The sequence below is a fragment of the Lissotriton vulgaris genome, chromosome 1_1, assembly GCF_964263255.1.
Source record: "Lissotriton vulgaris chromosome 1_1, aLisVul1.2, whole genome shotgun sequence".
NCBI classification, from domain to species: Eukaryota; Metazoa; Chordata; class Amphibia; order Caudata; family Salamandridae; genus Lissotriton; species Lissotriton vulgaris.
This window is the reverse complement of record NC_141685.1, coordinates 2,028,608,088-2,028,636,030: the sequence shown is the minus strand read 5'-3', so window position 1 is coordinate 2,028,636,030 and position 27,943 is coordinate 2,028,608,088. Positions and strand designations below refer to the sequence as shown.

General features: G+C 45.5%; 1 protein-coding gene across 3 annotated transcripts in view; it reads right to left on the bottom strand.

The window, feature by feature from the left end:
- Positions 1 to 27,943, bottom strand: part of KRAS (KRas proto-oncogene, GTPase) — an 85,942-nt gene that overhangs the window by 9,793 nt on the left and 48,206 nt on the right. The window contains exons 3-5 of one of the 3 annotated variants that reach the window (XM_086920279.1): positions 24,076 to 24,254; positions 23,808 to 23,967; positions 12,233 to 12,356 (exon numbers count right to left, since the gene is read on the bottom strand). In XM_086920279.1, the coding sequence (XP_086776405.1) occupies positions 12,237 to 12,356; positions 23,808 to 23,967; positions 24,076 to 24,254 (459 nt within the window). In that variant the 3' untranslated portion in view covers positions 12,233 to 12,236. Of the gene's footprint in view, positions 1 to 12,232; positions 12,357 to 16,472; positions 17,519 to 21,948; positions 23,968 to 24,075; positions 24,255 to 27,943 lie in introns of those variants that run through there. The other 2 variants (XR_015295736.1, XM_086920282.1) reach the window with 2 other exon arrangements.

Genomic DNA, 27,943 nt, shown 5'->3' with positions numbered 1-27,943 from the left:
GCACTGGCACTTCTTTTGTTACTTGTTGTATAGGCTCAGCCTTGCTGATCAGAGCCAACCCCCATTTTGTTTTCACATAGAACCCCATATAGCAAAGCTTATATCACGGACCTGAGGTCTGTCTCGGGACAACTCCTCACTGACACTGCCGAGATCCGGAGTGAATTTTGGGATTATTACACCAACCTATATACCTCCAGGACAGTGCGTGAATCGACTGTGCAGAACTACTTGGCAGAGATTGCACTGGTGTATTTGGAAAGTATATGCAGGACTATCTGGCTGAACTTTTTTCCAACGAGGAGATCATGAGCACTATTGAGGCCCTCAACAGGTCTAGGCGCCGAGCCTGGATGGATTCACTGGGGATTTTTACAAATCCTACAAGGATTTATTAGGCCCTAAACTGCTTGAGGTTTACCCCAAAGCGCTCGAGAGGTAAATGTTGCCCCCTACCCTCAGGGAGGCAGTTATTCTTCTAACCAAACCGGGCAAAGACCTCTTATTATGTGGCTCATACAGACCATTATCCCTACTAAATATGGATTACAAAATCCTCCTTGGAGTGGCCCTTTTTCGTGTCCGTAATATATAGGATGGGCATGCCCAGAGGATTCGGATCGACAGCAGAGTTGCTCTACAGCGGCCCCACTGAAAGATTGCATTTGAATGGAACTTTCTCCTGCTCCTTTTGTTCATCGTGAGGTACTACACATGGCAGCCCCCCATCGCCACTCATTCATCCTTGCAATGGACCCACTAATCCGGCACTTCCAAGAGAAAAATCTACAGAGGAGGCTCCAGTTGAATACTGGGGCACTGCTAATTTCTCCATAAGCGGACGATTTTATTCTTTACGTTCGCAAACCTCAGGAAAACATGGAACCCATGGTACGAGAGATCATCCGCTTCTGACAATATTCTGGCCTGGGAATAATCTGGCGTAACTCGGTAATATTCCCCTTAACATCCAGCACCACGCAATGGGACTGAATTCCCACTCGAATGGTGTGCGGTATCAATTAAGTACTACGACAGAGGGGGGTTCAGCGTCCCAGATCTTCAGCTTTATTATTGGGTAGCCCAGTGCAGTTCTGCTCATGACTGGTACCATCCTAAAGCCAGGATTCCATATCTGTGGCCAGAAGCGGATTTGGTCTTTCTGGACGCTTTAAATGTGGTTCTGCCCATAGGCATGGCCAGGGACCCCAATGATAATCAGACTGTTTCCACCACCTGTTGGGCCTGGGATATGCTTTGGCGCATCTCGGGCTCTCCCATATTATATTCATCTGCCCTTCCGATTCCCAACAATCGATGGATACCGATAATGGGGGAGAGACTATTACAATGTCCACAAAATCGATATTAACACGTTCAGGGATTTATTTAGGAGGGGGGCAGCATATATTCACAGTGGCAGATTAGGAATGATTTTGCACCGCCTCCTTCATGGATCGGTTTGTTATGGGTAGGATACGCTCTGCCTTAAGGGCAACCTTGCCCAGCTTTCCTCTTGAACTGGACTCGTTTGTCCCACTCACCACGATTGTGGAGAGCACAGGGCGGGAGCATCTTATTTCTAAACTATACCGTGTATGTTCAGCTATAATTCCTGGTAGGATGACCTCACACCCCATTCTTGATTAGCCGTGGGCTAAATGCTGTTCCGTAACTAAAGATGTATTCTTAAATAGTCGCTACAAATTAATTAATTTCAAATTATTGCGCAGAATGTACTCAACTCCAGCAAAATCACACAGAATAGACCTAAACAGACCACACAACTGCCTAAAATGTGTGGCTCCGCAAGCAGACTTTGCACACCTCACTTGGAATTGCATTAAGATAGTCTTATTGGGAGTCAGTTCACAAGACATTGGGAGACATGGTTGACCTGGCCCTTAATCTGGGCTCACTGGGTTATGCTGCCAATTTTTCTAAGGGTATTTGGAAATTTGTCACCCTTAGTCTATCGCTGGCGAAAAGAGAAATGGTCATTAACTGGGGACGTAAATCCACTCCCACATAAAAAAAAAACAACAAAAAAAAAACGGTTAAATAGCTTGACATACTGTAACGTTAATAGTGATCTGTATGCTGGCACAAGGCCACGTGCCTCACGCCCAAATGATATCTGGGATCCACTCAAGAACTAATGCGGCCAATGACTGCTCAGCATACACTACACAACTAGAGCAGGGCAGGGTTCCTACCAGCATGGGTTAATAAGCTGCTTGACTATCCATACAACAGTTGTTGAGACCTTAAGTAACAAATTTGTAATGCTGATTTCCAGGGTATAATCTTACTATGGAGTAAACTGTATAGGGATACGAGGAGATGTGGGGAATCGTGCGAGCACCTTTTATGGTTGATTTGGGCATATTTCTGTAATTGGAGCACCAACAGATAAATGTATTTTGGCTTCATATCTTTGTCTTTTAAACTATCCTTATGCTCTAGCAGATATGACAGTGAGCACTCATGGTCTTCGATATTGTACGTTTCAAAATGGTAAATAAAGTTTTTTTTTTTTTAAAGTTTTGTGCAGTGAAGTTTTCCTGCTCCTCACTTGGCATTCACTTTTCATTTAAGAACCCCCTCTGGTCATGCTCAATTCCCATTTCTTAAAACTGAACTCTGGACCACACCCACCCAGGACACCCACAGCAACTGAGCCTCAAGAAAGCTAAAGCAACCACTTCCAAAAAGTTCCACGCAAACAAAATCCAACCCTCAGCACAACACACCATACATTTTCTTACCAAGTGTTCCTCTAGGAGGGAACATTTTCAAACAAAGGATGTGTGTAGTTCTGATTAATGAACACATAATAAATCCCCGAAATACGGCAGTTATTCAATGCACAGCATAATGTACACCTCCTTCCGGCCATGTTTAGAGCTTTGTAGACTGCCTTTTTAGGTCTCCCCTGAGATAACACATGTGCTGCATGCATCCTTGTTCGCTAGAGATACAGTATACAATAAGGGGCCTGCAACCTGCCTATTGCTTACCATTCGTTGGCATCATTGTGTACTCTTATTGGCTGCCTTTTAATTGGCCAGCTGTTTTTAATTACTCTTCTTTTGGCTGGAGCTTGGACAAAGTAATCATTGCAGTCCTTCTGCTGTGATTGTGATTGAGGTGCTACTTTTATTTTTCAGTCTTCCCCGTTGTCCTGGTTGAATGTCTTGTCTTTTGTCACACGAACTTCAATGAAATCCAATTCTGCTCTGAAATGGAGGTTTATTGAGACAACATTGGTTGTCACCAAAAAAGGCAGATAACATGTGTTATCTGCTTCGAAATGCATTTGTACTAAGAAATAGACGCAAATGCTTTATGTGACAGGACTTTTTGCTAAATGTAATTTTTTGCTTTTCACACAACAACATTAACTGATTTGCTCTGGATCACCGAAGCGTCAAGGTCCAGGACTCCAACAGCTTTCTCTCTCCTTTAAAAAAAAAATGCTGGTGACAACTGACCACAATACAGAAATCTCTGGAACCACCTGATTTTCACAGGGTCCACAACAAAGGAGCAGAGGTGATCATGCCTAGCTATTCAGCTAAATCTCTAACATTGTGGCGCCCTGCGCTCTACAGCTACTCTTCTAATTACTCAAGGCCTGGATGCATGGTACAGGTGGTAGGAAGGGTAGGAACGGAAAGAGAACTTCAAGTCCCGACACTGGGTATCCTACAGGATGGAAGGTGTCCGGTACTATACAAGCTCACCAACAAACATGGCAGAAGACCACTCTTCCCATGGGCCCTGGATGACACAGAAGGATTCTTCTACTAACACACAAATGGTGATGGGAGAATTGCTTGCAATAAGTTAACCACAGGAAATCACTTGGGTAGCATTCCAACCCTTTTTTTGCCTGCCACGCCTATTCAGTTCGGACCTAGCGTACGCAAATCAGTTTGGACTCTGCTCCAATAGTAACAGTCCTGCCTGAAATACTAGGACACGTTCTTACCGATCCAGAACAAAAGCAAGCCAAGACAGGTTTTGCCCTGGTAAAAAGCTACCAACTGGAGAGCAAATGAAGAACCAGTCCAGATACCATGGATAGAGACCTTAAATCCGGCACAAGAGGCCACCACAAGCAGATACGGAACACCAAGTGCAAATCTCCTGCAGACGGTATGGATGCTACAGGAGGAGCACCAAAACCTGTGCTAAACATCTCTACAACAGTCACATTACAGGACATCTGGAATCATGCCACAGTCACGCTCCTGCTGCTAAAACCATTCACGGACTCAGCCACACTCTCCAACCACGGACCCATTTCCTACCTATCATACTCAGCCGAGGTCTTAGAGCAGCTAATCTACTGATGCCTTACGACCTATCAGCAATCACCAGGTCCTCGACCAGCCATGGCCCATGCAGGTAAGAGCGGTTGGGGATTGACAGACAACGGAAAATGTATTTATTTATTTTTCCCTCTTATTCGTCCATTGAAATTCCCCCGCCTTAGCCCCACCGCTCTTACCTTAACTGGCTGCAGCTGTCCTCGACATCACACAGTCCAGATTGAGGCACTACCACAGTACAAAAACACTAGTCAGCGCCGCCACAGCAAACATCCACATGATCCTTGACTGAAAAGATGTGCCAGCATTTGACATGGTCTCACACCTCATTCTAATCAAGGGCTGCTCGAAATTAGTATCCAAGGACCCATTCACTGATGGATCTTCTCAACAGATGTAACACAAGCTGTCTGGAACCCTACTCTTCGGTAGCCCACAAACTCATCTGCAGAGTGCATCAAGGTTCATTGCTTAGCCTCACCTTTTAAACGTGTACATGAGCCCTGTGCCCTACGTTATCCACACATCATCAACATGCTCTCCTACACCAATGACACATCTCCCTCTCCAGTCTCAGACAATGCTCCCAACACAGGAAACAAGTTCACATCCTGCATGACCAAAGTTCCTAACCGGATGAAAGTCAACTCTCTTAACACAGACAAGACAGAAGTAATGATCTTTGGCAAGAACACCTAGCCATGGGACTCCAACCGGTGACCAGCTGAACTGACAGACGTCCAGTACCCAGGCCAGAAGCCCCTGAATAATTATCAACAGCAAGCAGGACATGACCACACAAGTCAACGCCTTCACTGCATCCGGAAGATGCTATGGAGGATCTTCAAAAACCTCCCAAGCAACACCAGAAAGAATGCCACTCATTCCCTAGTCCCCAGCAAGTTGGGCTACAGGACCATACTCTAGGCCGGAATGAATAAGCAGTGCACCACAAGACTAAAAACCATATAGAACTCAGCAGCTACTCATCCTCCCACACAAAAATCAAGTGACATCTTAGGGTGCTCCACTGGCACCCGATACACAAACATGCTCATTTCATACACCTTTCACAAGCATCAAGGGCCTACACGATTTAGGCCCCCACCGAGCTAAACAGTCACATCTCCTACCAACCTCTCAGACACATCAACTCTGCAGGATTCCAAAACGCACACATCCCATGCTTAAACAAAATCAGATTAAGAGGACAGGAATTCTTACATTGCTACTAAAATGTAGAACAACCCGTTACTCTAAATAAGAGTCTCCTCCTCTCCTTGAATTCCACAAGAAGCTGAAGAACTAAAATTTCAATTAAACAACCTACCAAACGCAGGGTTAGGGGCACACCTGATCAGCACCAGGATACCCTCTCGGGTGATAGTGCATGTAAGAAATGGGGGTTACCCAAATCTCCCAGGGGGTAGCATGGCATCAAGCGGGCAGGCCAAACTTCGAGGACATGTGAAGCATTCACGCAGTACCCACAGTCAACACACCAATCACACCACAAAAGAGTCATGACACCACCTTTGGTTGGAAAAAGATTAAGTTTAGTTATGTCTCCAACCTGCAAGGTAAAAAGGAATAGAATAGTGGTAGTCACAACAAGGCGCCAACTGGCACCAGAGCCAAGTACTTCAGAAAGGGGATTATTTACATGGGACAAAAAGGGTTGAGTCCATAGTCCATAGCTGAAAGGAAAAAAGATGGTTACTAAACACTAGACCTGGGGCCAATCTGGCGGGGCTAACTCAGGCTCTCATCCTTAGGGGGTTGGCTGTAATTGCAAACTCCAACATTATGCATAAACACACTTCCTGCCTTATAACGCCAAACCCCACCCCTGTAAGGGAAAAACAGAGCATCACAGCACATTTAATATTAGACAGGAGCACCTATCATGAATCAACATGGCTGGCTCATTAACCAGGGGCATGAACAGGGGCCTGGAATAACTCGTCGGGCCAGCTTGGGGCACCCCTGCAGTAAAAGGGAACACCCAGATTTACTCCACCCTCCACCTACGGGCATAAATCAACAGGAAGGAAGGCACCTGGCATTCAATAATCTTTGAGGTACACACCCTAGGCATCAAAGGTAACCTGGGAACATGGCTTTTCAGCCCCCAACCAGCAACATAAACTTTAGGCAGGGCATTGGCAACAACTCTTCCTGGGTCACCTTAAAGGAGACAATATTCCCTGGGGCATAGAACCATAGGCCTACAAACCTCCACGCAGGGTAAACCCTCCTCGGGGCATAAACATATAGTTTGAATGTAAAGCCTATCCTCTAGGGGCCGGAGCACCTGTACATGAGCTTCTCGACCTGTCTGGGACCCTATGCACCACAGGTAACAGGCAACCATTAGGCATCACTGTCAATTCACTCTTCAGGTGACTGTCCACCCCAGGGTCCACCTATATGGCCTGAACTGAAAGCACCTACAACCTTGTGCCCTATCACGAGGTGTCTTAAGTGTACAAGTCACGGGTGGGGGCGAGCACCAACCCTGTGCCCCGCTGCCCTCTCCACCCTCTTCATAGGCCCCACTCCCCGGTAGCTCCTGGGGATGTCCTTTGGGCTATGGGCTCTCCTCCCGCTGCTGGCCTTCTCCCAGGGCTCCCGAGATAGAGGGGGGGGGGGGGGGGCAGGCACCGACAATGTGCCTCGAGGCCCCCCCTCTGTGCCCTTGCAACCAGCCACGGGACTTGCGGCAACACTAGGGGCCCTTCTTCACCGGCGGAGGCACTCGTGTTCCACCTTTGCAGGTGCCGACTGACGGGGCTTGTGGCCTCTGTCTGGGCCCTCTCCCTGTTTCTCTCCCGGGCCCCTTCTTTCGCACGGGGACCCAGGACTTCACTGTGCCGGTGTGCGGGACTCTCCTCACGGCTGGAAGCCCCGCAGGAATACAGTCTTCCTCCGGCCGGCTCCTGTGCGTGATGGCAGGGCTCCTCCACCACACGGAGCCTTGCAGGCGACTCGCTGCTCTCGTGGTGCCCTGCCCGGCGGGGCTGTCTTGCAGCAGGCTCCTCGACCGAGCGGGGTGCCCTCCTCCGCTCTCAGGCCTCTTCCTGCTGCCCGGCTTTGTTTGGGGAGGCGGGGCTGGCACCGACAGTGTGCCCCGGCCCCGCCTATCCTCCCGGCCCCACACTCAGGACACAGACCGGCAGGGTAGGCGCCTGCTCCGGTCACTCTCCATCGGGGATCCCCTCCCGCGTTCACGGGCCCCCGCAACGACTCTTCACCCGGGTCCCCCCCTCCTACCTCACGGGGACCCGGCGCGGCGTTGGCGGGGGCGGGCCGATGACGCGGCCTGGCACCCCCGTCACATGACACGGGCCGGGACGGCTTCAGGGCCTAGCGCGGCCCTCTCTCTACTTCGGCGGCCCCCTCCTGGCATCGGGGGCTGCCGCAACGATGCACACCCCAGCAGGGGGGGGTCTCCTCAAGGCGGCGCCGGGCCGCGGCGGTAATTTTCGGCGCTGCCACACAGTGCGAGGACAGGACAAGGGGTAGGCTCCCTTTCTTGTTATAAAGTCCCCTCACAGTCTCCTCAGCACCCGGGCTGCGACTGTGATCTCCTGCTGTGATGAGGGGTAGGCTCCCTTTTATTATTTAATTATATGGCAGACCGCGCGCTGACACGAGGGTAGGCTCCTCCAGCGTGATTCTCCTCAGGAGAAACAGCGAAAATGGCGCTATTTACAAGCTGCCACAGTCTCTTTGTAAAACAGCGCTTTTCATAGCGCACAGCGCCTCCCTCTGCCCACAACTTCAGCTCCTTCCTCAGACCACGCCAAGGGGGCTGGAATTTAGCGCTTCACCACACAGCGCTGGACAAGCGGCTTTTCAACACTAGGGGGCCACAACAGTCCCAGGGGCCCAGCGCTTCCACGGGGCCTCACACCACCTCAGCCCGCAGCAGTTCCTTTGGGGGCACAATCTTCCCCAGGGGGCTTCAGAGGGGCAGACAGTCCCACAGCAGTTCCTCAGGGGCACACTCCTCACCTCCTGGGCGCTTCTTCATTGCAACGCTGGCGTAATTCCCGGTTCCCACAGTGTCAGGGACCTGGGTAGGGGCACTCCCTGGTCAGGGGCCCATGGGGACAGCAGAGGGGGGGGGGGGGTTTAGGGGTGCAGGGCCCATCTCACAGGTCCATGTGGCGGTAGCACCTCACAGCAGGTCCCCTCTCTTCTTTGTCCCAGCGCTGACTGACTTTCTGGTGGCACTTCTCCCTATTTATACCCTCCTACCTCAGAGCCAGCACCTTCCGGAATGTTGGCAAATCTGGCCTAAACTGGTTCTAGGGGAGGGGGTGAGCACCCTGGGTGCCAGGCTTTCCCTCCAAAAGCTAGGGGTAGCTGGGTATTATTATCTAGACCGCTGACCTAACGCAGTCAGGTGGCACTACCCAGGGCCATGGCATCCATTTTAAGAACACAGTACATTTTAGTCAGGTACATTTTTAAAATGGGGATTGTTTTCTGCACACCATTTAATAACATTTAATCTCACAACAGGGCAACTCTTACCACACATGGTCCATACATATTTAATACCATGGGGGAGTCATTCAAATTAGGGGGGCAAAAAGCGAAAAATTTTGGGGGAAAAGGCCAAGTCCAACAGTGCACTATACAAATACACAATGCACCAGACTTATTGCAAGCATTCCTACCATCACCTTTTGTCTGTTTAATGTACCACCCGATGGGGCATGGGTATGCCCAAACATTGAATATCCAATTCACTGTACCACTGGAAACCATCTCACCTCAAATGACAAGCAGCAATCCGGGAGAAAACGGTCTTGTTCTGCTTGGATTCCGGTTCAGGGGGCCCAGCAGTTCAGGTTGGAATGTTCAGTTTACAGCAGGGTCAAGACGGATTTGCATATGGCTGTGTCCAAGCTTAAGTGGCCTGGTGGGCAAAACAATGCCGGAATGTTGGAATGCTACCTGACTGATTGCCAGTAGCTAGATTTATTGCCAGCATTCATTTAATCACCTTTTGGGTGCTGAATAATTTTTTCCTAGACAGCAGCTCTGTGACCACATGTCCTGGAGTGAGACAGAACTCACTGCAGGTACTAACAGGCTGCTCAACTGTTACATTTAGGCCAGTAAACAAGCTGCCCTATGAAGAGTGTAGTACATCATCCTCTTCCTCAGGCTAAGAGCTCTAACAAGGACAGTCAGTAGAATTCCTGGTCCAGACTTAATCTCAGTCTTTCATGATGCAGCAGTTAGGTAGACTACCTCTGGATCTCAGTTCAACGGTAATGTGGTGCACCTCAGTCCTTGGTTGATAAAAGATTTTGAACAAGGCATTGGTCAAGGATACCAGTAGTTGGACCTGGCTCTCCTGCAGTATTCATATATCGGAGTCCTGATGATAATAAACTGCATAGGCATTGCATGATCAGCCCATGCAAGAACTACAGACAATAGTGCTCTCTCAAGGGCTGGTTTCAACCCACCCTATGTTATGTTATGTTAAAAATGCTTGTTACCACGCACGGACACCAATTGGTTTCATGGCGCTCAGAGACAGGTGGGGAGGAGACGCAGGGGGGTGAAGAGACTAATCGTAGGCAAGATGGAACAAATGAGTCTTCAGGAGTTTGCGGAAGGTGCTGTAGTCCGGAGTGAGCCGAATTGAGAGGTGAAGGGAGTTCCAGGTAGCAGGAGCAAGAAAAGAAAAACAGGCGCCACTGTGTTTCTTGCGTTTAAACCTGGGAGTGATCAAGAGATTATGGGCAGAGGACCTAAGGTGTCGTGAGGGAACGTGAGGGTGAAGGCTGAGAGAAATAAAGGCAGGGGCAGAAGTGGATAGAGATTTAAAGACAGCGCATCCCATTTTGAAAATACAGCGGTACGCTACCGGGAGCCAGTGTAGTCTTTTCAACAAAGGTGTGACGTGTTGGAATCTAGGCTGTTGAGAGACCAGTCTGGCTGCCTGGTTTTGTACCAGCTGGAGCCGGTGAAGGTGGTATGCAGGGATCCCCACGTACAGACAGTTGGCATAATCAATACATGAGGTGACCAGGGCCATAATGACTAGAATGAGAGCCTCCGAGGATAAGTAACTTCGGATTTTCCCAATTCTACGAAGGTGATAGAAGCAGGCCAATGTGACAGCATTAATTTGGGGCCTCATCGATAGGTCACTAGAAATGATGACACCAAGGCTTTTCACAGAGTTGACGGGGCAGGGGGAGGGACCAAGGGCCGGGGGCCAGAAGTTAGGACTCCAAGAATTCGTGGACCCACCGATGAAAACCAGCTCAGTCTTACTGGGGTTGAGCTTCAGCTGGCTGAAGTTCATCCACTCGTAGATGGTGAGCATTATAGATTGAAAATTAGAGCAAGAGAGAGGGGAAGAGTCGATGGGAAAGATTAGTTGCAGATCATCTGCGTAGTTGAAGATAGTAACAGAGGAGTGACGAAGAGAGGCTAGAAGGGGCTGCATGTATAGATTGAATAAGAGGGGACAAAGCGGAACCCTGGGGGACACCACAGGAAAGTGAGATTTGGGGGGTAGAGAAAGTGGACAGCTGGACCGATTGGGAGCGGTGTTGAAGGAAAGACCCAATCCATGACAGGGCAAGGCCCTGAATACCCGCATTTCTGACACGGTCAATCAAGATGACATGATCGACCGTGTCGAAAGCGGCCGAGAGGTCTAACACTAAGGCCTGGGCCAAGTTCTTGTCCGCCCCCTGTCTCAATGCGTCCATGACCGCTACCACCACTGCCTCCGTAGAATGGGCCGGTCTGAAGCCTGCCTGCAGGTTGTCGAGAAAATGAGTTCTTGATGAAGGCGCTCAGGCAGCGGGTGACATAGGTCTCCAGTACCTTCCCCAGATAGGGGAGAAGGGAAATGGGTCGGTAATTCCCCAAGACAGTAGGGTCAGATCCTTTTTTTTTTAGAATGGGTACTACCACTGCTTTTTTGAAAGCATCGGGGACAGAGCCTGTAGCGAGAGAGCGGTTAAGCAAGTCAAGAGGAGGACCTGGGCAGGCCATGAAAGCGTCCCTTAAAATTTGGGGGGGGGGGGCCGCAGTCATGGGGGGAGCCGGAGCTAACTGTCTGCAGTATAGAGAAGAATACATCTGGGGAGATAGGAGGGAATTCGTGCAGACAGCAAGGATTTTGAGGAGGGAGGACACTGACATGGGACAGGAAAGGGGGGGGGGGGGATATTGTTTTTGATGATGGAGATTGTCTATAAAAAATGAATTAAGATTCGCACAAGGCCTGCGAGGGTTGAGGCTGGGCCGTAACACGGTCAGGGAGGGAAACCCTAGTGAGATGTTTATTGGATCCTAAACAGGAGGCCACATTTCACAGAGCGGTAGATCCCATGCAAGAACCACAGACAATAGTGCTCTCTCCAGGGCTGGTTTCAACCCACACTAGTGAGATGTTTATTAGACCCTAAACAGGAGGCCACATTTCACAGAGCGGTAGATCACGCTGGAATTGGGAAGGAAACCTGGGACCAATCTGATAGGTACTGGAGAAATTTCAAACGGACTTTCTGCCCCCACTAGACAAATAAACTTTACAATTCGGAGGTGGTGTGTAGACAAGGTGGGGAAAAGGCAAATTTGCAGAGTCCCTGGTGAGAGAATATAATGTATGGAAGTGGAATCTTATTGCACCCTGACTCGAGCAAAATTCTTCTTTCATCGAACTTGGAAATGCACCCATTTGAATTATTTCCTTCCATTCTACTCTCGCAAAAAAAGACTTGCTCCAAGTCTAGTGACATACATGCTCATAGTATATTAGGGAAATGGTGCAGCTTCACAGACATATCCAGATTGAATAAGTTTGACAATTGTTGAATTCTGTATTTTGAGTACCTTGCAGAACTTACCTGGCTACATTATAATGCATTTTTTTATTTTCACGCATCCAGGGGTCTTTTCTTCTTTGCAGATTTTTTTCAATCTGTATTGCCGAATTTCTCTCACCAATGTATAAAAAGCATCCTCCACTCTCTGCATTGTAAAACATAACTCTTTAAAGTTTGTTTCATTACGAAATATGACGGGACGAGCCAAGGGCAAAACAGAATTAGTGTCATTTATTGTAAGGAGAATGAAGGCGATAGAACATGTTCAGTTTGGCAACTTTTCATAATATATTTCGTTTTCAGTAGTGGTGTCTTCTCACAGACTCTCGAAATGCAGGAGAACATTTGCTAATACCTTCACCACTTGCTTGAATTAAAAAAATAAATCAAACAGTGGCAAGTAGTCTACAGTTTAGTTTTTTGGAATGGCCACCTCAATAGAAAACCACGCTCTGACAAAGTGGAGTGCTCATGTGCCCTCAACATCACAAACAAGTGGTTACGAAAGTTTAGGATGTCTATATTATATAGACCAATCAGCAACAATACCAACAGTGGTCTTGAGTGGTTTATTTCCAAAATACATTGCCAACGTGGTTTGCACTATGTAAGAAAGTATAACTTTAGCACTAGCATAATTTCAAGAAAGAGACCAAATTGGACCGCTTATGAAGAATTTTCGTAGAATTTGTACATTAGAACTTCATAGTGCAATGAAATTAATAGATAAAACAGGATATTGGAACTTTAGTGAACTAAAACTTGTTAATGCAAAGATCATTTTTAATACACAAAATGCGGACTCTGACACCCAGGTGCCATAAAGAGGAGACTGGTTACTTATTAAAACTACCTTGGGGACTCAGTCTCTTCAAACTTCTACTTTCTGCGCTTTCCCAATGGCCCAACGGCCTAAAATTCTCTTTATTTTCTTTAGCGTCTCTCTAGCTCTCTGATGGAGTATGCTCTGATACAGGACTGATGGACATCTAAACATGGCAGACTGTACCAGCATAAAACTCCATGGAGTCACGGACTAGTTGTTTTGCTCACACTGGCTACAAAACGGACGCTGCTCTACAGTCCTAGTTTGGTCCTTGGCGATTTTAACTTACACATGGATAATCTCTCCGACCCAGAGGCTCTTAAACTACGGGAATCCTTTGATATACTTAATTTATCCCCTTTCGTCCATCTACTCGCGCACGAGAGGGGCCATACATTAGACCTGATTTTTTCTTCTAAATTGATAGAAGTCGAGGCCCCCCTCCCCCTTACCTGGTCTGACCATTACTTGATAAACTTCAGCGTCCCCAGGGAACTTAATAATCCCCGATTATAGGAAAAGATCCGGGTGAGTAGTTTTAGACCGCTTAATCCGATTACCCATGAGGCAATGCAAAGAGATTTGCGGACTCCTCCCATCCCTAGTTGTGGGAACCTTGAAAGTGATGTGTACTCCTTGGAGTAATGGCTGCTTACTAGAACCTCTGAACTTGCCCCTCCCACTTTGAGATTGGCCAAGGAGAATCACGCCTCTACTTCTTGGTATACCGAAGCTCTTAGGAAAAGCAAAAGTGCTTGTAAACAATTAGAAAGAATATGGCGACCAAAGTATACGGTCCACGATAACATTTTTAGGGCGGCCCAAAAAAGATCATGATCAGAAAATTCGTGATGGCAAAAAACTCTTCTCTACCAAAATTAACCAGGCTGGCAATAAAAGTAAGGAACTTTTTAATATGGTCAAAACATTTTCTTCACTGGCAGCTATTAGACGCCCATTCGTTCCCACTAGTGAATGGGCTAATATGATGGCCTCCAATACAATACAAGACTTGAATTGCAGCCATTGGCCCCAGTAATGGAGCAAGCTCTCCCAAAGGGGTGAGATAACATTAATTTACTCCTTCACGCAGTTCCCCGATATCCCTATGCACCAATCATTAAGGATTATGAAGTCCTTAAAGTCAGGCTTTCCAGGGGGATCCCTGTCCGGCCAAGGTATTGTCAGCCATTGCTGAGGTGATCAATCCCACTGTGAATCGGATCCTTAACTCCTCCTTGCAGGAAAGAAATATATGCCTTTGTGTTGGAAACATGCTAAAATTCTTCCTTCGCTAAAAAAACATCCGCAGACCCTGAGGTAGCTGGTAATTACAGACGCATATCTTTGCTTCTTTTTTTCTCCAAGGTTTTGGAGAAATATGTCAACTCCATTATTACCAAACACATTGAGACCAATCACCTGCTGCACCCCAGTCAGTCAGGTTTTAGGGCAAATTTCAGACGGAATCAGGCCTTTTAGAAGTGACTGAAACTATAAAAGCCACACTTGATAAAGGTGGATATGCAGTCTTGGTGCTGTTGGACCTCTCTGCGGCCTTTGACACCGTCCCCCCCATAATAGAGTGGTGCAAAGACTAGCAGAGGGTTGTGTCAGTAGCACGGCCTTTAGATGGATTAGGTCTTTTCTCAGGAATCGCCACTAGACTATATGGTCCCCCTCTTTTTCGGCTGATATTCCTCCTATGAATGTTGGGGTCCCGCAGGGATCTATTTTAAGCCCAATTCTATTTAACCTATATCTGGGCCCTATTGCACTTTTGGCTGAACACAGGGCTAAATTTATATTGTATGCCGACGATACCCAACTGCTGTTCACGTGTGAGACAGGGGCACAGTCTGAAGGTCTGGCAATCAAGGCTGGTCTCAGGTTTTTTTCGTGGCTAAAGGAAAATCAGATGAAATGTAATCCAGATAAGTCGGAGATAAACTTTTTCGGCCACCGCCCCTGTGAGACTTGGATTAGCTGGTGGCCGCAGCATCTATCTCCCCCTAGCTCTTCTGTAGCTACGGTTATAGGAACCTCTGAGTTAGACTGGATGCTACGCTTTCTATGAAACCCCAGATCCAATCTGTTGCTGGGACCGGTTTTGGGATTTTAAGAATGTTACGGAATTATTTGCCTCTGCCATCTGTCCCTCACAGAAAAACCATAGTCCAGGCCTTGGTCACCTCACGCCTGACTACGCTAACTCTGTACCTGGGACCTCCCAGCTACCCAATTGCTCGCCTGCAGGTGATCCATAATTCGGAGGCCAGCCCGATTTTTCTGGCAGCACCGAGGACTCCTGTATCCCCTTTGCTGTCGTCCCTACACTGGCTGCCTATTCAGAAGAGAATTCAATTTAAAGCTTTAACTTTGGTTTTTAAAGCTTTTAATCAGATTGGAACTCCTTACCTTGGACTAAGATTTCCCCACTACATTCCCCAACTTACTCCGAGATCCTCCTCTCAACTTCTCATCCCTGTTCCGAAGGTCTCCCTTGCCAGGATTGGTGGCCGGTCTTTCCAGGCTTTCGCCTCCCGTCTTTGGAACTGCCTCCCCATCAACCTTAAATAGGTTCGGAACCTTCTTACCTTTAGGAAATGGCTCAAGACTTGGCTTTGCCAACTGTAATTTGTTCTGCTGCTCTAACTAATCTAACATAACAGTTATTGCTGTAGAGAATTTCCAGCTTGAAGTATTGCTATCTTCTGTGAAAGCTTGCTTACTCGCAATAGTAGAAAATTCTCTGTATGCCCTTTTTCAGGGATATTCTACTAAATGACTAACAATTTTGTACACTGTCAAGAAACAGATTTTCTTATATTAAGCATGTGCCTGATTCCTAATTTTCTTCTGTCTGTTATTTGAATGAAAATTTGAATCTCATGAATTTTTCTTGAAAGGGTGCCACGATGCCCGATTTTTAGAGTGCTGGAATGAGGCAACACGGCTCATACTTTTATTACTTAGCTAAAGTCCCAAAAGAAAACCTAAAACCATGGTCAATTAACACTTCAGTTCGCTTTTAAAACACAAGGAAGCATTCACATGGTCCATGACTCCAATAGGAGGCAAGCATCAGGTTCGTCCATACCCAGAGAGCTTAGAGGACAAGTTCATTCCTTCAGATCCGAATAACTCAGTTCTTTGAGACTATGAATTTCCTTACATCCAGGAAAAGCAGTAGCTGAAGCATATGTATGCTGTGTGCTGGGCTAAACCAGGTCATCTTTTCACTTTAGGGAAGAGAGCAACGTTCATACCTCGATGTCCCTCCTGGAAGGGCCTCTTGGCATCTGCATGTCAATGCTAAGGGCTACTGCATTTACAACAGCATGACCACCATATACTTCAGAATTGACACTACTCCTCCATGACCTATATGCAATGGATGCCACTATCACTGGTTTTTTTCATCTCTTTAATTTTAATGACTTATTTATAAGGTGCACTGTGGCCTAAAAGGGAACTGGAAACGAATAAATAAGCCCTAATTTGTAGCTTCTCCGATCAGCTTAGCTTTGTTTTTGGGAGGCTCTGGTCAAGATAATTCGAATAGTCTGGCTTTGGATTCACAAGTCCTTTTACCTTACCACTAACTTATGACCAGAAAACCATGCAAAGTTGATGAATTGAAAATCAACCATTCTTGACAAAACTGCAAATGTAAGGTTTTATGTAAAGCCAAGGTTATTCATAGGATCTGTAAAGTGTGAGGGTACGTCCAAAAAGGGTCAAGCAAAGTCCGTAATAAAAAGGGGCAGCAAACATGCCTTGAACAAGTAAGAATCTGTGTTCCCGGTGCCGAGTTTCAAATCACAGGATCCTAAACAGCCAGCAAGCTTATTTAGGGTTTAGTCCCTTCAAATAGGTCAGTTGGCCCTTTCAACTATCCATCTATCTATCTATCTATTATGTAAAAGGTGCTAGCATACCTTTGTTGCCTAGCCTCCAAGAAGGCTCTCCTGGAACCATTGTAATATAGATCTGTAACGCCAGCCGTTGATTTAAGATGTCAGAGCAAAATGAAGTGAAAAAACGTGTTCAACACTACCAAGTTGTCCACCACCACCTCTCCAATGTTTCACAATCAATCTATTGAGCTAATTTTGGTTGTTGGTCATATATTGTCTCTCAAAGGACATGAATCATCTTCTGGTAGGTCCTATAATCCTACAGATGGATACCAATGTAAGTGGTTAATGGACACAGTAGCTTACAGTACCACTGGTGTGCATTAGCTGTAGGAAGGCAGCTGAGTCTTCCAACTGGAGCGAGTTCTCACTCAATGATCTTACAGATTTAGCTGTTCAGTTGGGGAATAACCAAACTTTGCGCACATAATCAGTTGAGCATGACTATGTGAAACAGCAAAGGTCTCCAGTTCACATTACTTGCATTATTCAAATGTGTCGAAGATTCGGAGCTACCATGTCACAAACGTTTACATGACTTGATGCTATATTAAGTCCACTCTGTTACCAGGGGGGTTTTGTCCAAAGAATGTGGCCGGGTAGGACAATTACAATTATAAAGAAGAAGAAGACCCGGTCACTCGTTTATTGGTTCTGCTCAATTTTTATTTAGGGCAGAATCTTGCACTCAGGTGTTTAATCCTTATGTGCAACCTGTATATTTTTTATAGAAATTCAAACAAAGTAAATACAATGATTTTTACAGATACTATGACTGTCCGAAACGGCCCAAAGAATTTGTGCTAAGGAAAAGGAGGAAATAGACGCCTTAACTAAAGCTATTAATGACAACCATAGTAGCCAGGAAGCGAAGGACCTTTTGGAAAAAATAGAGAAAGATCTACAAACATTCAAAGACAATACAATCAATTACAGAGTGAGTAAATTTGAGAAAGACCTTAAATCGTTCAACATAGAAACAGTATACCCCTACTTAAGAGAAGACTATTATACACAACAAGAATCCCGTCGTGCCTTGTCACAATATCAAGGAAGATCAAAAAATCGCTTCCTAACATTCTCTGAAAGCTCTTCCTCTGAAGCTTCAGGGGAATCTGATCCAAGAGAAGGTACATCAAAACGTCAAAATCCTTTTTTAGAGAAAGGAGAAGGGAGAGGCAGAGTCAGGTTCAAACCCCCACAACAAACATGGGATATGAGAACCCGAAACAAAAACTACTTCAAACAATAGAAGAGTCTTCTATAATTAACCTCTCACCCAAAATACTAACCACGCATGAACGAGCAGTCTTAGAACTTGGCATCAAATTTGTCCCCACTGTCAACACAGATAGTCAATTTAAAAATTGAAGCACAAGATCTGTTCAGAAAAGTACGATTAAAGGCTTTCTTCCATGACAAAGAGAACAATCGAACTCCAGAACCTTCTAATTTGTCCAATAAGTCTACTTACACTCCCACATCCCAAATGATACCAAAACAAATCTTGGCATTCGAACAGGTCGTTCAGTCATCACTCACGCAGTTAGGAAAACAAAAGAACTATTTCAAGAGAAATATAACAAAAGAACAACAATCAGCCATCAGACAACTCAGCACTGACACAACTATAGTGGTCAAGCCGGCCGACAAGGGGGGCGCCCTAGTCCTGTGGCAAAAAGAAAAATACATTGATGAGGCTAACAGACAGATAGGCAACACAGAATGGTACAGGAAGCTAACAGAGGACCCAACTTTTACAATTCAAAATGAAATTCAAGTAAGATTAAAACAGGGATTCGACGATGGAATTGTAGGTCCGAAGGAATACGATTATTTGAGCAAGCGAAATCCCCGAACTCCGGTAATTTATTTCTTGCCCAAAGTTCATAAAAATTTATCACATCCACCCGGAAGACCAATTGTCTCCGGGTGCGATTCGATTTTGGAACCATTAGCCAAATACGTCGACGTGTTCCTAAAACCATTCATGTGTGATGTCAAATCATACATAAAAGACACGACTGACTTCATCACAAAAATAGAAACCACACCATTTGATGATAAGGAAGAGTTAATGGTCACTTTTGACGTTAACTCCTTGTACACACAAATCACCCAGGAAGAGGGATTAGAAGCTATTGAATTTTTTCTTGAAACCCGGCCTAGACCCCATAGAGTTCCAACCCAATTTATCATTGAATTGGCAAGCCTGGCACTCAAACGCAACTACTTCAGATTCATGGACACCTTCTACATGCAAGTGAAGGGCACCGCCATGGGGTGTCCTTATGCCCCAGAAATGGCGGTGCTCTTCATGGCACTGTATGAAGAGCGTTTCATTTACCATCAAAACCCTTATGGCATACACATCTTAAGATGGTATCGCTATATCGATGACATCTGGTGTCAGTGGAGAGGAACTGAGGAACAACTAAAAGAGTTTCATGAGTGGCTGAACAATAGACATCCTGATATAAAGTTCAGTATGAGTAGCAGTAACACCCGCTTAACTTTTCTTGATGTAGAAGTATTCCATCAGGAAGGAGAATTAGCCACCACCCTTCACCGTAAACAAACTGACAAAAACACAATTCTACACTACGACAGCTTCCACCCCAAAAGTCTGAAAGCAAACTTACCGTATAGCCAACTATTACGAATCAGACGTAATTGTTCAAGGAAAGAGGACTACATGATACATGCTGAAACATTGTGACCAATTGTCCAAACGGGGATATCCTAGAAAGATGTTGAAACATGCCACCAAACGAGCATGGTTCACGCCAAGGGAAGCACTGTTGACAAAGAAGGATAAGAAACCGTTGGAACAGTTAGTCTGTGTAACCACGTACGGACCACTAACTAATAAATTCAAGGCCATAGTACTAAAAAATTGGCATTTGTTATCGAATTTGGACATACCGTTTCCAAAACCTCTATTTGCCCTGAAAAAGAGTAAGAACATAGGGCAACAAATAATCCGAGCGGATTTGGGTACCCAGCGACCCAAAAGCGATTTACCCACATTGTGGAAATTAGACCCGGTCAAAGGACACCACAAGTGTGGTAATTGCATCTCGTGCACAAATACCATTGAAGGTACCACATTTGAACACCATAATGTGAAATGGACCCACGTGGAATTCACAAACTGTAAGAGTAAGAATGTGGTTTATGTAATCATTTGTCCTTGTGACAAACTTTACATAGGGAAAACTACACAAACAGTGTCACAAAGACTGACCCAACACAGATCTAGGATCAAACAAAAAGTCCTAAATGCCCCAATGGTCCAACATTGCATTGATTTAGGCCACACTGAGAAAGAATTAAAGTGGTCAGTATTATCAAAGATCCAAGTCCCCGCAAGAGGAGGCAGTGTAGAAGTATTATTGGCAAAAAGGGAGGCATATCTAATTCTGAAATATGACTGCGTGAATGATGGACTGAACGAACCTACAGAAAGCCAAAACCAATAACTGGGCCGCAGGCGGCACAGACCACCCCTCAATAATTAATCCTGAAATTCTTGGACTACATGTCCCAGAAGCACCGTGTGATATAAAAAAACATCAAACCCTCGCGTTTTTTCAGCCTTTCTCTCATCTGAGGAACTCTGGAGTAAACAGCAGCGTCTAGCGACTAATCCACAGGTAAACGAATACATGCGCAAAGTAAGAAACGCTTTAACAACTTTCTAAAATCGTAATTCTAATTCCCGCCTTATTAATTGATTGCAGCGCTAACCGCATCCATCGTAAACAAACTTGAAATCGAGCGACGCCCCTTTCAACACAGGCCCGACGTTTACACCGTGCAAGTAGGTGCTTTATCTTTATTTGTGGAAACTGAACGGTTAAAATAGTGAAAATCTCAAAATCTCACACAACGAGTCACTAAAACACCCCATCCGCTTAAACTTTCAGCGCCGAAGGTTACAAACCAACAAGAGGTGGCGTCCCACTTTAAAGAAACAAGGCGCTCCGCGCCCACTGAACGCATAAAAAGTAAGTGCCGAATGACCCGCTGCCAGTGTACTAGCGCTAAATGTCTGTACTGACAACCAAGATAATTTCATATTGCTAAATATGTGCCTGTTGACTTTATAGCGCCAGCGTCAATCACCGCTTAAAAAGGAGATCGATAACCTGCTAGAAAACGCCTCGGCTGTAAAACACGTGAGTGCAAAACATGATGAGAACAAACAATTAATGTAAGATCAGAACCTTTGGAAACATACCATGTTACTGTTTCCATTACAGAACCTAAGGAGTCCCCTAAAAGAAATCGATCAGATGATCAGTTAATAGAGACTGCACAACAAAAAGGTAACAATAACGTCAGCTGAACAGCTTTGGTGACGCTTAAAAGAGGGTCAAAAACTTATCATGCCCTATACTTGTATTCATGTAGGTACCCAGCCCCGAAGCCCTGAGGACGAGCCTGCCAAGTACATAGACCGGCTCAGAAACGCGTCGGCTTACAGGCTCCTGACCTTCATTCGTCTTAAAACCGAATGTTTGTCTTATTGCGCATAAGGCTCTTGTGTTTTGATAAATACATTGAACACTGATTGTACTAGTTGCCTCTTGCGCTATCAGGCCAAAAGAAAGAAAAAACATTTATTTTTAGTGGCCTGACAGAAAGTATGTGGACAGGGTACTTTCAACCTTAATAAGTCATTTTTTCTCAAATGTTTGTCTTGTGTAAAATTATTTAAATGTGTAATCCTTTGTTGTCTTTCTAAGTGATGTGCAATTTGAGCTTGTAAATATATGTGTTCTAGTGCAGGACAGCAAGTAATTCTTCGGACAGTCATAGGATCTGTAAAAATCATTGTATTTACTTTGTTTGAATTTCTATAAAAAATATACAGGTTGCACATAAGGATTAAACACCTGAGTGCAAGATTCTGCCCTAAATAAAAATTGAGCAGAACCAATAAACGAGTGACCGGGTCTTCTTCTTCTTTATAATATTAAGTCCACTGGCAGTGGGTGACACTTTGTGGCCTTTGTGGATCACCTGCAAATGATTATTTTGGCACAGCAGGTTTTCAGGTTCACCTTTCCCAGCCAGACTGCCTTGTTTAAAACTGTTTCAAACCTTTGAGTCATTGTTTTCTTAATGTGCGGAAAACACAGGTCTTTCTTTAAAAAAAAAATTTGGATTTAACACTTAGGCCACAATACCATGCTAGGACGTCATAAGAGCAAAATAAAAATCCAAGATTTTGCAGACTTTCAAATTTGTCTTAAACTTCAAAATGAATACAAGTAAGTCCATTTGCCATAATGCTAGGTTGAGCCAAATACAATTTATTTCAAGGTTTCTGGCTTTGTTAGCTTAGAGGAAAAATAAGTGGCTTAACAAAATGTAAGTTAGATTTGTAAATAAAAAATAAATTAAAATAAAAACAGACACAATTCCTATATACAGCTTCCAAACTGAAGATGATCTTCCAAAGCCTTTACACAAATCAGAAGTAGTGTGGTTATCTTTGTTTGTCCCCGCCTTCACCCCATCGTGATTACATTTACTAAGAGTAAAATTAAGAATGAAGGTGTTACAGCAGGTCAAGCACACGAATGATCATTTTATTTTTTGGCCATGATCATTTGATTTAAGAATTTAATCTCAACCACCATCAACTGGAAGAGATTGTTTTAGCAATGCAGAGAGGAGGAGGGAAATGGTAACCATCACCAAAATCATAGGCCGTGCAGTGCAAGTCCATAAAATGTAATCCACCACAAGATTATGTAATTTAATAAACACACAATGACCATAAGGAACATTTGAAAAAATACAGTTTCTATGTTAAGAGATTTATTTTTCCAGACATTATTCGGTGGCTCTTGCAATGCAGGGCAGAGCAGAGCGAGGTTTTAAAAAGAAATAAGACATTATCAAGCATCATTGTAGATTTGAAGTGTCTAGAACCACCATAAATTTGAGTAAGCAGATAGCAATGTCAGTATTAAAACATGTATTAAAAAAAAGCCAAATAGTGACTTTCTAAACATTTAAAACGGTCCAAATTAAAGCAAACCTTTTGTGACTGGAAAACTAGGTTTTCTTAATCTTTACTTCTGGTGTACCTTTTCCATTGTTCTTAATCAGACGGTTATCAAATAACCACCATGTTTACTAACAAATTAGAATTATGATAAAAGCGAAGTAAGAAATGATATCGTAAGACTGTGGGTGGGCTAGGGCTCTACACAGAGTGGCATAGCTGCTAATTGACCAGGCACTCGTGAACAAGAATCTAGATAATTGCCACATCTCATTGTCAAATGCCATTTAGGCTGCCATAATACATTTAGGGCCAGAAAATTAAACTGTTCGGCTAAACCACTTGAACTTAAAAAGAGAAAAAAAGTATGAAACTAAACATAAATAGTAGTGAAAAATAAAGTTTTAAAAACTCAATTTGGATTCTTTGGAGGCGAGGAGTATCCAAAGTCCATGAAGATGGCAGAAAAAAGGATAGCAGATATAAGAAAATGTGTCCTAGTATTGACTTTGTTGTACTCACTACCCAGCGTGTGGTGCATCTCACTAGTGAATTTTGAGGGGTTCTGCTTACTTAATTCCATGTTTTTCACACCCAAAGTTCAAATCCTCTTATCAGGACTCGGAAAGCGCTTGGGGTGGGGGGGTAAGGGGACGGCAGTAAATGGGGTGGGGGGTACTCTCCACAATTGGCTTTATATTTTAAATTCCACTAGACTTGTTGCATAATTTAAAAAAAGGTTTAAATGAACGGTTACACTTAACTCTGACCTCTTCTGCTTCTCCTCAAACAGGTGTATGGATTCACGGGCTCTCTGCTTTCTCTTACCTGTCTCGTCTTTGCTGACGTTTCAATGAATGGAATGCCATAACTTCGTGCCAAGTCCTGAGCTTGTTTGGTATCTACTGTTCTTGAAGGCAAGTCACATTTGTTTCCTACTAAGACCATGGGGACATCTTCAGAATCCTTAACTCTCTTTATTTGTTCTCTGTAGGAAATAAAAGAAAAAAGGCGTTAATGCTTCAATTTTCATATTCAGAAAAAAGATATAACAAAAGGATATCAGAAAAAAATAAAAATAAAAAATAACGCCCACCTATAGTGATGAATATCTTCAAATGATTTAGTATTGTTTATGGCAAACACACAAAGAAAACCCTCTCCTGTTCGCATATACTGGTCTCTCATTGCACTGTACTCTTCTTGACCTGCTGTGTCGAGAATGTCTAAAAGACATGTTTCGCCATCAATTACAACTTGTTTTCTGTAGGAGTCCTGGAAAAAAGAGAACATCACTGTGAATCTCTAAACAATTATCTTTCGACTTTCAGAATATTCAGCAGTGCTCAGTTACTGGTATTGCACCATTAACTGGTTGAAACATAACCTAGATATGGTGAAATGCTAGAGAGTCCATTTGTGTCTATATTCATACCTCAGTAGAAATAGCTCTGGAGATTGGGTATCCTGCTTTTACGATGTAAGAGACAAATCCCTGTCTGCATTCAGAATTTGATGGATTTTAATTTAGACCCAGAGTAAATTCTTTTCACAGGTTACATAAGATCCAATCTACTGCACCCCAATTCTCCAACAAATTTGTGATCAAAGTGTGCACTCTACTTTTAGGAGAGCCTGTTTAAGCTATCTGCACTGCCCCACCATGACCATTCTGGCTATCTGCACTGCCCTACCATGGCCATTCAGCACCAAACACATTTGAACAGGCTCTCCTAAAAGTAGAGTGCACACTTTGATGTTCACAAATTTGTTGGAGAATTGGGGTGCAGTAGATTGGATCTTATGTAACCTGTGAAAAAAATTTACTCTGGGTCTAAATTAAAATCCACCAAATTCTGAATGCAGACAGGGATTGGTCTCTTACATCATAAAAGCAGGATACCCAATCTCCAGAGCTAGTTCTACTGAGGTAAGTGGTTCCGAAGATAGCAGAAGCTATGGAGTTACAGTACCACCAGGGAGGGGCAGAATAGGCTCCCTCTTCTCTCCCTTCTTCTGCTATCAAATCATAACACATGCCTGGGTAAGCTGAGGTGTTCTGGAACACTGGCCTTCACCAACTCACTCTTGAAAACAGTTCTAAAGCCTCAGTCACTCCTTTTTAGGTCTCGCTTGAGCCAATGCGCTTGCACATTGCTCCAGCGAGATTATAGTAAGCGGAAAAGAAAAGTGTAACAAAACGGCTGCGGATCAAATACAGTTCATGTGATCTATGCACGTGCACACCATCGCCAGCCACATAACACCACCATTTGTCTTTGCCTCTGCATCAGACTTCAAAGGCTGCCGCTCCTCCGCCCTCCCACGTGCACATCGCGCACTACCATTTGTCTGTGCCTCGGCATCAGACATCAAAGGCTGCCGCTCCCCTGCATCAGACTTCAAAGGAATACGCTCCTGCTCCCCCGCCACAGCAATGCCGAGAGCTTGTTTCTGGACTAAAGTGAAAGCCTACCGTGCTGGTTTACAGTAGCCTTGCTCCTCAAATGCTGTTGCTGTGTTGCCATCTCTCTAGGGACACTTAGCTAGAAAACACTCGACTTGCTAGCTGCAATGCTACATCCGCTATGCATTGCCTTTAGACACGTTGATCCCTCGCAGACTGTGCTGACTCTGCCCCTCCTGTATCTGAAACTGACCAACGCAGTCACCACGCAGTCTCTTCTCTCTGTCTTATGATGTCTGCCCTGCCACCATTTACTTTGGACCCTCACCCTCGCACCACCACATCACTCGGGGACACCACCACATCACTCAGGGGCATCACTGCAGGGGCACCACCACATCACTGCAGGGGCACCACCACATCACTGCAGGGGCACCACTCAGGTACACCACCACATCACTCGGGGGCACCACCCGGGGACACCACCACATCACCCGGGGGCACCACCCGGGGACACCACCGCACCACTTGGGGACACCACCACATCACCCGGGGGCACCACCACATCACCCGGTGACACCACCCCATCACTCCAGGACACCACCCCATCACTCCTGGACACCACCACATCATCACTCAACAGCACTGTCCTTGCTTGCTACCAACAAGCATTGCCATAGCCAATAGGACTCATTAGGAAAGTGTAAGCTATTGGCTTTGTGAATAATAATGCTATTTATATATTTTCAAAGCCAACACATTAAATAAATGTCTCATTTACAATACCAATAGCTCACACTTCCCTAATGTGAGATCTATTGCATTGCAAATGCTTGTTCTACCAGATGTCCATAATCAGTGGACATACAAATTATTTAGCTCTGGGAAGAAACTGGAGACCAACAACGGAGTTCTGCCGGTGAAACATTCCAGTAGTTGACTACGTACTGACGGTGTCGTCGATTCATTTGAAAACTCATAGCAGGTGCTTGATGTCAGTTTTCCTTCCTGCACAATAATTGCCACAAATGGTGGCTGTAGCAGTTTGGGAACGATGTGGAACTGACAAGGCACTACTACTGCCACTTCCATTTGGTTTGGCTACCACAAACTTCTCTCTTTGTGGGGATATGCTCCATGAGGACCAGCCAATATTAACATTGTTACAACTTAAAGAAGCCATGTAAACGTGTTAGGGTCCGGGGGTGGATGGCTGTGGTGGTAATGAAGTGAGGAAGAGTAGGGGAGTAATGAGAGAATTGGGTGTGTTGCAGATATCAGAATGCCGGGGTGTCTCCAGGCACTGGGGTTCTGAGAGCCATGGCCCAATGGGCTTGATGGTAGAAGTCCTCCAGTGAAGGGGTGGTGCGTAGGTGTGGTGTGAAGGGGTGGGCGTAGGTGTGATGTGAAGGGGTGGGAAGTAGGAGACTGAGCGACCACTGCAGCTTCTTTGAGGGTTGCGAGGCAGAGGGTGGTCGGTTGCTGGAACATCAGGTGGTTTTTGATGTAGGCGGGTTCAGATTTGTGGAGTGCTTTCTAGGCGTGTGAGCCATATTTTTGCCCGAATGGTGACCCAGTGGAGTGCCCAGAGACGAGAAGAGTTGCTCTTTCTTCTGGGGTAGGGGGTGACGCTGTCAAAGATGAGCCTTGCTGCTCTATTCTGAATGTTCTGGAGGCAGTTCAGGAGTGGTTTGGAGGTTGCAGCGTAGTGTGTTGCCGTAGTCTAGGAGCTGGAGACAAGGGCCTGGGTGATTGTCTTTGTTGAGACGGAGACCCATCTGAAGATCTTGAGGAGCATGCAGAGGGAGTGGAAGCAAGCAGAGGAGACAGTGTTGGTCTGCTTCATGGTCAGTTGGCTGTCCAGGACGGTTCCAAGGTTGAGTGAGTGGCCTGGCGGAGGTGGGGGGGGGGGGGGGTGCGGGGGGGGGGGGGGGGGGGAAAGCCCTGAGGGACGCTGCAGAGGTCTTTAGGTGCAGAGAAGGGTGGTAGGTGGACCCTCTGTGTTCGGCTGCAGAGGAAGGAGTAGGTCCAGCCGAGTGTATTGCCTTGGACGCCAATGCGGTGCAGTCTGGTGATGAGAATGTGGTGGGAGACTGTTGAAGGCTTCAGAGAAGTCGATGTAGGCAGCTGTTCCGCATTAGGTTGAGGAGGCATCTGATGTTGTCTGTGACTGCAATCAGGGCACACTCAGTGCTATGGTTAGGCCAGAAGCCAGAATGAGAGGGGGTCAAGCAGGTGGTTTCTTTCGAGGTCGTCTGAGCTGGCAGTTGATGGCTTTTCCCCCCTGACTTTGGTAGGGAAGGTGAGAAGCCAGATGGAGTGGTAGTTCTTGAGTTTGTTGGGGTTGGTGGAGGATTTCTTCAGGAGGGGCTTGACCTACACATGCCTCCAGGTGTCTGGAACGATGGCTGTGGTGATGGAGCAGCTGATGCTTTCTGTGAGGATGCAGCAGAGTGCCTCCCCTCAAAGGTTGTAGATGTGGTGCGGGCACGGGCCTGTGGGAGCTCTGGAGTGGATGGAGTTCATGGGTTGGGGGGTGAGTGTCAAAGTTGCTGTA